This window comes from Clytia hemisphaerica, unplaced genomic scaffold (assembly GCF_902728285.1).
Source record: "Clytia hemisphaerica strain Z4C2 unplaced genomic scaffold, Clytia hemisphaerica genome assembly, whole genome shotgun sequence".
NCBI lineage: Eukaryota > Metazoa > Cnidaria > Hydrozoa > Leptothecata > Clytiidae > Clytia > Clytia hemisphaerica.
This window is the reverse complement of record NW_027104107.1, coordinates 728028-740819: the sequence shown is the minus strand read 5'-3', so window position 1 is coordinate 740819 and position 12792 is coordinate 728028. Positions and strand designations below refer to the sequence as shown.

The 12792-nt window shown below is 33.9% G+C and overlaps 1 protein-coding gene across 1 annotated transcript; it reads right to left on the bottom strand.

The window, feature by feature from the left end:
• Nucleotides 1-1798: 1798 nt before the first annotated feature.
• On the bottom strand, nt 1799-7741 carry LOC136813290 (syntenin-1-like). The gene is made up of 6 exons (XM_067069805.1): nt 7553-7741; nt 4228-4308; nt 3913-4002; nt 3050-3562; nt 2745-2836; nt 1799-2171 (listed from the first exon to the last, which is right to left on the bottom strand). The coding sequence occupies exons 1-6, from the start codon at nt 7595-7597 to the stop codon at nt 2117-2119; spliced, it is 876 nt and encodes a 291-aa protein (XP_066925906.1). The 5' UTR covers nt 7598-7741; the 3' UTR covers nt 1799-2116.
• Nucleotides 7742-12792: the final 5051 nt, after the last annotated feature.

Sequence of the window (12792 nt, the reverse complement as noted above, 5' to 3'; positions counted from 1 at the left end):
CAAAAATAAAACTAAAGTCTGTCTCGAAATAATTTGCAGCTGGAGAAAAAAATGGCTGTAACCTTTGATGGAATTCGAATCAAGTTGCGATTTTGTGCTCGTTAAAAAGATATTCGTGAGTGGGATATTATCAAGTAAAAAAATTGAGAAAAAAAAGGAATATGAAAATGAAAAATGAAGAAGAAAAAAATCAACTTTTTGTAGAAATGTGGTATAATTACCATTTTCACAGAAGTGACCCTTCAATCTTAGATCATCATCAATGTGAAAAAACTTTTCAAAAATATTCATTCAATCAAAAGATATCAAACAAAGTTTATTGCTGGTTGATCGACAAAAGGCTGTTTTTTTGTCGTTTTTTACCAGTTTTTACTATTTTTTAGAGTCAACCAGCAATAAACTTTGTTTGATATCTTTTGATTGAATGAATATTTTTGAAAAGTTTTTTCACATTGATGATGATCTAAGATTGAAGAATCACTCCTGTGAAAATTGTAATTATACCACATTTCTACAAAAAGTTGATTTTTTTCTTCTTCATTTTTCATTTTCATTTTCCTTTTTTTTCTCAATTTTTTTACTTGATAGTATTCCACTCACGAATATCTTTTTAACAAGCACTTAATCGCAACTTGATTCGAATTCTATCAAAAGTTACAGCCATTTTTGTCTCCAGCTGCAAATTATTTCGAGACAGACTTTTTAAATACAGTTGACAAGAAATTTTTCTGGTGTATCGCATCAAATTTTATCATAACACAAAGTTTGTGCCTCATTTAAAGTTATTTTGGTAGGTCCCAGCCTTATAAAGTGTCAAAATTCAGTGAAAATACCCAAATTTTCCCTATTCTGCCCCAGGTAAACCCCCAAAAATAATTTTTCGCAAAAATCTTTTGCCAATGATGATCAACAATCTATCTTGAAACTTTTGGCAAAGTTTCAAAGCAATTGGTCAATTCATTCATGAGATATAGCAAATTATATCATACATGGAAAGATTTCCTTAGCAAATCTTTACAAGGGGTAAAAAGTACCCCCTAAACTCGGGCCCAATATGAAAAATTGACCAGGAGTTAGCTTTGGGGACCGACCACTTCTTAAACTAGGATAGTTGAGGATTCCAAAAATATATAGTTTATCCTGTAGAATCTTAGGTTAGGCAAAAGTGCTTATTTAAGGAGATATAGGATTTGGCTCCCGGACTAGGATGTCATTCGATTCCCGAATCCCAAGAAGAAAACAACTTGGAGATCCTATTTCTAAAAAGCTGAAGTTGAGCTCATCAATGATACTGCTCGAAAATATTTTCTTGTGTTGAAAGTGGTCAGTAAGATCACCTCTCATTTACATGCTCTCGACCGACCATATTATTCCTCGCTCTCGACTGTCATCTTATCTTAAAATAATTTGCCTTTACATGGTCGAGGAAACTGGTCTGGAAGCTTGGTCTGGAATTCTTCTTTGGAAAAACTGTTGATGAAATCAAAGTACCCTTCTGTTTTGATTTAACCAAAAGTTTTCCCCAAAGGCCTCATCGTATATTAATTCCTATAAAATTCGGCTTCTAACGGTACGAGCAAGCTTGTCCCACCCTTTCAAGGTTCACCTCTAAGCAAATTGTTGCCAGACAAATATATTTTCCCGGATGAGAATATTTGGAATTCTCCATGTCGGGGATCAAATTTTAGAATATTTTTCACAATCTTGGAAGGTTTTTTGGGAGTTTGGATATGAAGTGAAACTGATAGAATTATTCACTCGGTTTAAAGAAATGAAAAAAAAAAAAAAGAATTAAATGCGTTAAGATGTCTTTATTTTTTTAATAAATATACAATGATTTTTGAAGTACTATTTTTTTTCTAAAGAAAGGTACGTCATTTATAAAAGAATGACTTAGAATTCCATAATCAAATAAAAAACAATCAGTCAATCAAAGAGGGTGAGTGAATTTAAAGATAGAAAAATAATAAAACAAATACGTAATAAACAATAACCATTTAATAAAAACAAGATTCTTTTATTATATACAAACAGCAATTCTTTTCTACTGTCTCCAAACAATGAGTTTATTTTTTCCCCAAAATTAATTTAGAGTGTTCAGCCTTTTAAGCAAAATTTACAAGTCAGGAACAGAGTGATCCATCAACTTCTTGACGAGACTATCAGACATACTATAAAAGAAAGAAATTAAGATAATTTAGTCAGAAATACAATATTTCAGTTTTTTTTTCATTCAATGCTTGCTACAATCCTTCAAGAAATATTTGAGACAAAAGGGAAATCCACCGGGGTGTTTTGAAACCACAATCGATTTGTAAGTGCTCTAAAGTAGGTTCGAAGGGTAGAGTTTTAACTCTGAGTTTTAACGCTAGACTTAAGACTTAGTACCTTAGGATCTGAGGATCCAAAAGTTCAAAAATGGTCCAGTAAGGCTCCGAATCTAGCCTGGAAGTCTGCCTACCCGTCTCAAATTGAAATATTCGATTAAATTAAAGAGATAGCCCAAAATCGGCTTTTTCGCCCGAACTTTAAATCTCGAAAAACGTCAAAATAACCGGAATTCTCAATATATTTCTTGAAAGATTGTAGGTCTTTCCAAATTCATATAGCGCAGAAATCATACTTTACGAAAAGATACTACGTAAAATAAAAAAATCTGCACATTAATTCTCGTCATTTTTTGACTTTTAATATAGAGAGCCTCTTCGACCTACATTTTAAATCCAAAAAATTCTAGTTCTTACCATTTGACCATATGCTCGTAGATGAAACTTGGCATGATTGTGATCGTTAAACTTCTTTCTGATTCCGATAAAATCTTTGAGATTTCCTTATCCTGAAAAAGATACAAAAATAAATATTTTGATAAAATCAATCAGTCAACTATAACAACTACTCTAAAATTTAATAAATGTCAACAAAATTCAATAAGATAAGAATAAATTGCTAAAAATACTTTTACTTTAACACTGCCATAAACCAATCCAATGTGTATAACATCCCTAGCGAATCGCTTAACTTAAAAAAATCCAAACGAAATTAATCTTACATTGAGTCCCACAACATTTTGACCATTGACTTCCAATAAATTATGCTCGATCAATAAACCATTTCTAGCTGCTGAAGAGTCTTTGACGATGGAGTTGATTTTACCATTTTTGTAAATAAAACCAACGTGACCTACACTGTCTTTTTGCATCGTGATAGCTCGTTCAAAAGGCCTGTCTCTAACAGCTAATTCGATTCTTTCAGCTGGTTGTTTTTTGATCAATTTCATAACCTTATCACGGTCGAACCCGGCAAGAGTTTCACCATTAATCTGTAAAATTTGGTCTCCAAATCTTAATCCAGCCATAGCTGCTGGTGATCCCTTTTGTACAAATGAGACAAAAACACCTTTGTTAACGTGTTGCACACGAATTCCCATCTTTCCTTTTTGATCTTTACAAGCGATAATTTGTCGAATGCCTTGTTTTATTTCTGATCGCATCAATCCCATGTTTTGGTTACCAGTGACTGGAGCAACCATCTGTTGGGATGGAGCTTGGTACTGTACAACTTGCTGAAGGTAAAGTAAATTTAATCAAATATTAATAACAAATTAAGTCTTTTCCCATATACACGATACTAAAAATCAAATTTAAAAGGAAAAATTTGAAATCATAGAAAATTAACCCCACCAAATAGACTTCCTATAGTGCACCTGTTCATATAGAACCATCATCTTGTATTTGTTACCAAAATTGATCTTGTTTAGGCTATCATTGAGACTTCATTAGTCATATGCTATCAGATGTCAATGAATTTAAAAACTTCATTAAGAAAAGCAAATCAAAGTTTCTATGTTTTATTTCTTTTTCCAAAATATTAGCAATATAATTGATTTGAAGATGAATGAATCTGGATACTTACCCCACTGGTAGATGGCATGTTTTGTTGGAGTGTAGCCTGAGAAATTTGTAGGCCCATGAAGTCATTTAATGATGGGTACAAACTAGAGCTCTACAAAATGAAAAGGGGATAATATAACTAGATATAAAATGAATAATAATTCATTAAAAAGATTAGGAATTTTGTTCTAGATTCTGGAAAAGCCTGGAAAAGCCAGGAAAAGCCTTTACGAAATATCCACACAATCAATTTATACATCACATTAAATTTTTTTCTCACTATTTTAGGGTTTGAGTTTTTGGTTTCTACGCACTCATCTCAGTTGGTAATGCTTACCATTGGAGTATCAGGTGCAATTGACCCAGATGCAATTGCTTGTTGATGATGTTGTGTTTCTTGATATGCCTGTGCCTCCACCTAAAATAAAAAAAAAATTCATCAGATGTTACTGTATTTAAAATTTAGATTTTGATCCAGGGCTGCAAATAAGCGTCGGTCATTGGTCAATGTCCGACTGAAAAAGCTATTTGACCGACTGTGTCGGCTTTTGTGTCGGTCATGATGTCCGAATGAAAAAAGGAATAAACCATTAACTTGAGAGTTGAAAATAAATCTCTTACACCCCTGTCTCTTACTTAGCCTATTCTTTTAATACTCACTTCCTTTGTAGCTTTCAGGGTGTTTCTAAGTTAACTTTTATCGATTTGCTTTCTTCGTTACTTTCTTTGTTTCTAAGATCACTTTTATCAACCCGCTTTCTTTGTAACTCTTTCGAGGGTGTTTCTAAATTACTTTTGTCAACTTGCTTTCTTCGTAACCTTCGTTGTTTCTAAGATCACTTTGTATCAATTTGCTTTCTTTGTAACTTTCAAGGGTGTTTCAAAGTTAACTTTTATCGACTCGCTTTCTTCGTAACTTTCAAGAGTGTTTCTAAGATCACTTTTATCAATTCGCTTTCTTCGTAACTTTCAAGAGTTTTTTTAAGACCATTTTCATCAATTTGCTTACTTCATAACTTTCAAGAGTGTTTTTAAGTTAACTTTTATCGACTCGCTTTCTTCGTAACTTCCAAGGGTGTTTCTAAGATCACTTTTAACGAATCAATTTCTCTGTTATATACAGTAACAAACTGTTCGAAGGTAACTTTTATTTTTCCTACTCGCTTTCTCTGTAACTTAAAAAAAATATATACACTGAATGACCGACAGGATTTCATTTCTGTCGGACATGATGTCCGATTGACTAAAAATATTTATTTGCAGCCCTGTTGATCTATCTAATTTCAATTTTCTGAGTAAAAGTGGTGTTGTCCACTCTGCAAACAAAAATAGTGCGACTTTAATGAAAGGTGAATCCAATTGTCTCCAATTACAGAGCTATTAGTCCTTTAGGAGACAGCCTTTTGACTAACTAATAACTACACTGTAAATTATCAACTCCAAGTAGTAAAAATGGGTTCAATCCTTTCAAGGGAACTGATTTTAGCGGGAACTAAGTTTTGTGGTTGAAAAGAAATTGAAAAAATTGCATTTTATGGGAATTAATTTTTGCGGTTTTGCCCTATTTTAGACCCATTTCTTTCATTTTCCCATGGATTTCTAAACATTTTTGAAGGAAAATAGCAATATTTGTAATTCGAAGGTTCTAATTTTTGCGGTTTTGCCAAAAAAACAAAAATCAGCTCCCTTAAGGTAGGTAACAGCTGGCTGTCTTCTAGAAGACAAGTCAATCATGGCATTATCATTAAAAAATTTATGCTATAGAAATCAGTTATTCAATAGATCGAGGCCTTCTTCTAAATTAATATACTCAAAGCTTAACCTTGATGCACGACCCTCATATGGCCCAAATTTTTTCAGGTCATGTTCCGGCCAAAATGGCAAAACATTTGAACAGAAGCTACAAAATTTTGGATATCTGCCTGGCCCAAATCTGCACAGACCAGCTCAGGTTTTGTTCAGGACTTTTTCAAGTTCAAAATTAAGTAATTAACACATCATGCTATAGGTTAACTAATATATATAATTATTTAATAAAAACTAATTTTTGTGGGAACAATTTTTTAACTGAGATCCATGAAAATTAGTTTATGCAAATTTTAGTACCACCCAAAGATATAAAATAGTGGAATAAGTTTTTCTAAATAGAATTGTATTAAAAGGTCAACTGCTTTTTACTGTAAGTTGGTCTAATGTTGAGAAAAGGCTATTATTTTCCATTCAAGCTTCTTTAGAGATACAGACCCAAGGTATTGCCCAAACATACCCATTAACTTTTTTGTGTCATGTTCAGGCCATAATAGCAATTTTGCTTAAAAATTCTTTCGGTCCTAACATTGATGGTCAGGCCACAAAAATTTGGATTTTCACCTTCATAAAAACTGGGTCATGTTCAGGACTTTTTCAAGTTCAAAATTGTCAAAAAGTTCAAGCAAGTTTAGGTTATATATATCATAGGTAGTAGAAATACCAATAAATAGAAGATTGGTCACTTCAAAACTTAATGAGAAGGGGCTTGAAGGTGTAATTTGGCTCCTTTGTTGAAAGTACAAGAGAAAAGAGTAAGAGCCAGAACCAGATACCCGCTGACACCCCCTCTAATGTCTAAATATTGTTCAACACATTTTTTGGAAAATATCATCGTCTGTACCAAAATTTTGGGAAAAGTCTCTCTAAGGGTTCTTGGAGAGGGTTTATACAATCAGAAGTTTATCCGAGCTTACATATACTTGGCATGAATGTTTTGTTTGTAAATGTCAGACAGGACCAAAGGGAAATATAAAATGAGACAGTGTAGACCTAACTCTTCATACAAAAATTACGGAAAACGCATATTTGGACTTTGTACCCTATGCTGTACTCAAGCACTTGAGCCAAAATCCCACAAAGGCGGGACAAAAATCAGTTTTTTGAAGTTTGCAAAAAAACGCCACATAGAAGATCTTTCAAATTCAGTATGTGAATAGAACAGTAAAAAATACAACTTTTCAATTTTTCCTTTTTTTGCAAAAGTTCTAGGAATGAAAATAAAGGGATAATGATAATTGAATATTATCCATTGATGATCCGCAGCACTATCGTAAAGCTAGAATTGCTTCGCGTACTCTTCGCCACAAGCTTTAAGCCTAAGGCAAATCGCGTATTACGAATAACCTCTAAAAAACCATATTTTTGTTGTGATGATTTGAGCGGGCAAAATTTCTGTACAAACCAAAATATGGCTTCGTTGGAATACCGGTTGAAACACTTGTGTCGCTTGAGAAAATGACTGACAGATTGAAGTTTTTCATCACCGCGGTCCTCTGCGAGAGTTCTCGGCTCAATCCTCGGACCGCGCTAAAAATGGTAGACTGAGCTGTGATAGATTCATTTCGATGGAAGTTGTTGGAATGTTTACAAGGCTCTTGACAGAATATTGTTTGTTTTATTGTCAATGATGACAGTGCGCCGTTATAAATTTTGTTAGATCTGACAAATTGATGTTTGTAAGTGCACTTTATAGTTTTGATTCCCAATGAAGAATCATATTCTGGTTTTCATGTTATTAGATGCTGTTTTAGAGCTTTAGAGCTACACTGTGAGAGGAAAGTGAAAGTAAAAAGTGCAGGCCAGGGATGCCACCCATCAGCAGAGCGACCTGTAGAAGAAAAAGTAAAACTTACATGTTTGGCAACAGACATATCTTCCAATGATGGGTAGAGAGACATCTTTGAATTTTTATGATCACTTGTTCTTCAGCAAGTTGTGCGATTCGATTAATAGAAGATTATGACAGTAGAGTCAACTTTTATTTGTCAACCCAAAACGAAAGAATTTCGCAGAGCGAAGCAAGTTTGTTTACAAAATTTCATAATAAGGACTGGTAATTAGTCATGTGATAAAGATGACATCATTTTATTACGTAATGCGGGGGTGATAAAGAGGGCGTTTTTTCGATGTCGCCTTTGACTAAAAAAATGCGCGTAAACAAAAAAAAATGGCGGGAGTTTTTGTGTTTTTTTCTCATCAAGTCTCCAGATTTCACTTGTGTCTGTTTGCGTCAGTATGATCCTGTTTGTGTTTGTGTTGTGTTTATTTGGCATATGTTCAACTAGAAATACTATTTGACTGTTTGACCCTTCTGTACCTAATAGTCAAATAACGATTTCTCTTTTAAGAATTTTTTAAAATCTCTTTTTTTTTTTCTCTTTCAGTTCAGACTCTGTCTGCTGCCACTTGATATAATCAATAAATTTTTCCAATCAATAATAACCAGATAGATTGGATATCGATTGATTATCGGTATGTCTTGAATTTGAAAAAGAAGTTATTGATTGTTTGGATGGTTTAAAGACTGACTGAAAGAGAAGCACTGATGGATGGAGCAAAATGTTTTTGTTTACTATCAGAGCGCCGTCAAAGCACAAAGGATTATTGCAAATTAAGAAACCTCTCCTGATTAAGAGAGGCTCAGATAACCTGATAACCCGAGTTAAAAAACCCAAGTTAACTTTTTGTGACATCATCATTTAGCTAAAGGATAAATTCAGATTTTTATGGTGCAGCTAGTTCGAAAAACGCAGGTTCAGGTTTCAGAGCCAGAGGTTACATACATATATTAGGGTGGTCATTCAAAATTTCAAACTCATTTGCAAAATGTCAAACCAAGTTTAATGAAAAGCCCTTATCCTCAGAAAAAAAATCAGGGATCACTCATCTTTAAACCTTTAGTAGTTTTCCAGATATTCCATTTTGAAGTTCCATTTTTTGAAGATTTCTGTGCAAAAACCTCCCGCCATCTTGTAACCTCTTCACAGCACCGAAATCGAAAGTGTTTTACAAAAAAAATCCTTGCAAGAAGTTTGGGGCGAGTGGGTTTTTCCGTAGCGCAAGCTACAGACGGGGGTCACCATACCATTAACTTTCCCTTAGTGCTTTCCACCCGAATCTATTTGATTAAAGATTTTTTCAGATTTGGAAAGAAAAAACATTTATCTTGTTAAAATAATAACGTTGGTTGAAAAATATTGTAAATTTAAAGGCAATATTTGCAGTTTAAGTGCTTATTTTAACTCCCTGAAAAAAGTAGAACGCTCTAGTCAGCCAACGTGGTACGTTTCGAAAGCTAAACTATTACGGGGGAAAATGTAAATAAATTCAGGCTGATAGCTGACCCCGGGGGGGGGGCACTCGATCTGAAAACGACCATATGTTCGGCCCAGAATTTGGCTTCTAAAATCGGACCCTTACAGTGCAGTGAATTTCCATGAAAAATCATACCCTTACAGTGCACTTTTTCCAAATTTCTCGCGCGTAAGGGCGAAAATTTTTGCAATTTTCCAAGAAAATGTGGAATTTTTCCTCCAAAATTGACCAATTTTGTGCCAACTTTACCAAAAAATTGGCCTTTTATCACAATTTCCTACCCTTACAGTGCAGTTCAGTGCAGTTTTGTAATTTCCTACCCTTACAGTGCACTAGCTGAACTATGAAAAACCTACCCTTAAGGGCCGAACGTCTGGTAGGTCATTTACCTTGAGTGCCCCCCCCCCGGTAGCTGACTCAGGTGGCTAGCGCTTTTTATTTTAGTAACCCCCCGGTAAAAAAATTTCCTGTGCCGTGAACAAGACGTTTGAAAAAGCGCACCGGCAAGTACTCATTATCAAATTTTGAAAGAACGAAAAGACATATCTTGATAATTTCTTTTGCAAAAGAAAGCTGAATAAATTCTCTTGAAGTTGGAAAAAGAATTTGTGCTAGAAAACCTTTCCTTCCTCGATTTATGTAAGTTTGAAGAGTTTTTTTCAAAAGTCCTGCTTTTGTTACTGTGGCAGGCGCGAGCCTCGACCTCCCTACATATATACAGGTTTCAGGTTACAGGTTAAAACGGAATAATTGCCAGACCAGATATATCATTTCGTCTTGAAGTTTGCAGACCAGATAAAAAAAATTCTTACTTATTTTCTCTTTTCTGTGCATGTTAAAATGAAAGTTTTTTTTTCTAACATGTATATAAGTTTTCTTCTGTAAATATTTCTGGTACACCTCTTGTCTTGTGGGTGATAAAAGAGAAAGATTATTTTAAATACTCGAACGGCTCTGCAGGAATTTATAAAAAGGAAGAGACGAACGACATGTAATTTGACATGTTTAAAGTATCTTTTTATTAAAAATATAAAAACCTGTTCATATATAGATATATAAAAACTCCTAAACAATATAAGCAAAATATAACTCTTTCGTATTAAAATACGAACAAAAAAAAAATAAAGTAAGTATAAGTACTTAAATTAACTTTGGGCAATTTTTTTAAATACTGTACTCTCACCCCCTAACGGACTCGAAAAAATTAAAACTAGAATGGCTCGTTCTATTATATTCAAATATATTCGTGGCTATTTTATTTTCATATTCAAAAGTTATGTAATTAGATTATGTAATATTTTCTCGCTATTGGTTTTTAAAATACAAACGAGAAAACAAAACACACCGTCTGTAAAATGAATATTACAGTAAGTCAGTAAATTGAACGCGTTTCAAAATAAAAACAGACATTTTACTTTGTATGATAATTCAATGACTACTAACAATTATAGAATAATTTATATATTGTCGAAACCGCAAAGCTCCACTCTACACGTTGGGATATTTTATTTTTGAAATTTCAATCAAAAAGACTTAACCTGTAACCTGCAGTGCAGCTGGAACCTCGATATACCTGTTATCTTTTTTCTTTAAAGAATCAACAAGCCATCAACATCGATAAATTACACACATTTCCTCAGGAACTTTCAAAATTATCTGCCATTATGACTTTCTTGAAGCCGTACCGAAATTAACCAATCAGGTTGTGTATTAGAATTCCTATGGGAGTTCTTTTCCGAGATTTGTAAAATAGCTAAGTTGGTAAAAAAACTTTTACTGGGATTTTGAGGAAAAAACAGAACTGCTATTATTTACTTTTTATTTAACCATGTATTTAAATTTGCGCTCAAAAATACTTAAGTAAATAAGTTAATGATATTTAATATACTATTTGTATCTCTCAGAAAATAAATACCTACAGAACATTGTTTATCATTTGGAATACCCCCGTATTTGGACCATTCTATCGTGGGCGCAAAATAGGGTGGACACTAAGTAGCACCCTCAGTGCAAGATCGCCACCTCATCTTTATTCGCCCGCGCGCTCAAGGGGAAAAGGAAAGTGATCGATATTCTTTGAAGGAGAAACGTCAGAAACAAACCCAAAGACCAAAATATGTATTTTGTTGTTGAGAATCGATCCTGTGAAGATGAAAAGATTTCTGCTATGTGTTTTTTTTCGGAACGCTGAAAAACTATAATTTCGATCTTCCGTAAGGTAAAGAGGTTGCAAGATTTGGGTTAGCGAGGCAAAAATTGCTAAAAAGCTGGTAAAATCGTAATCCTCAAAAATTGAAGTTCCAGCTTCACTGACCTAAACATATAACCTGAAACCTGAACCTGCGTTTCGAACTAGCCGGGTGCACACCTTATAATTTTCTGAGTTAACTTATTAACTCGGATTTTTGAGATGCATCCGTGTGATCCTCATTGGGTCTAAAAAGTGAGTCGGTCGGTCGTAAAAATGAATGAATTTCTTCTTCTCGTCCAACCTTCATCATCCATTTTTGAAGTGTATTCTTGAAGGAAACTGCCAGCCAGCCAGTAGTCAAAACAACCGCATGTTATGGGTGGTTTCAAATTATGGCTTTTGAACACTGTGACCTTTGACCCAAAATTGCACATGTAATGATAAATAAAGTCAAAATGCCGCAAATGCGCTAGAAATTGCTCGCAAAAAATTGGCAATAGTAAAATTTATGAACAAAGGAAACATCATCGACAGAAAAAGTCTGACAAATTTACCGACTCACTAACTTAATCTGACTCAATTTTCAAGAGTTGGTCGGGCGACGCGAATTGAAGATATTTGTGATTGCTGCCTTATTAACTAGGATTTTTAAGGCGTTCCTAAAATTTGCAAGTTATTTTAAGGTGAACCTAAATCTTTCGAGTTAACTTAACTCAAAATGTATGTAACATGTGTAATATGTAAATTTAATATTTTGAATGGGTGAGGGGGGAAAATGAAAATTTGAATAGTAAAGGGGGAAAAAAAGAGGGGGGAAAACATTGATAGTTGGCAAACATTGATAGTTGGCAAATTTGGTGGGGGGAAGTGTGAAATCACTTCAACTTTATCTCAGCAACCAAGTCAGTCCACATGATATCATGTGATTAGATCATGATTGAAAAATTAACCAATCTTCTTTCTATTTTGTCTAGTATTCCTTTTGCAGCAAAATTTTACGTTTGTGTCAGGTTGAAAATTGAGAAATTTATACGGGTATATGGGGGGAACTGATATTTTCAGAATTTTCTGGGGGAAAAGCAAACAAGAGGGGGGAAACTAAAAAACCAAAAAGTCATTTCATAGGGAAAAAAAAAAGAGGGGGGAGATTTAAAAAATCAAGAATTTGGTGGGGGGAACAAACCCTGGAGGACACTATGTTGAAGTTTTTGATTTTTCTAAAAAAGTGACGGTTATGGGGTTGTTTTGGGAGTATTAAAATAGAATCCTCTCGAGGAATTCCTAAGAGATTTTTATTGTAATACTCCCAAACACTGCCACAATGTATCACTGTTTTATGGCCACAAATCCACAGAATTCTTATAGGAAAGTGGTGTATTTTGCAATTCAAAAAAAATAAGCATTTAGAATGTTCCATAATATCAACCATAAGTCCTGAATTTTAGGGCAAAAAGTCTTGGGAAGCCTTACTGTATGTCAAAATTTATTTTTCTAACATTTTTTTGACATGGCGATGTGGAAAACTATAAAACAAGTTGCTTGCTTTGATTAGTTTGACTCTCACAATTTTGCTAAAAAAAAAATTCT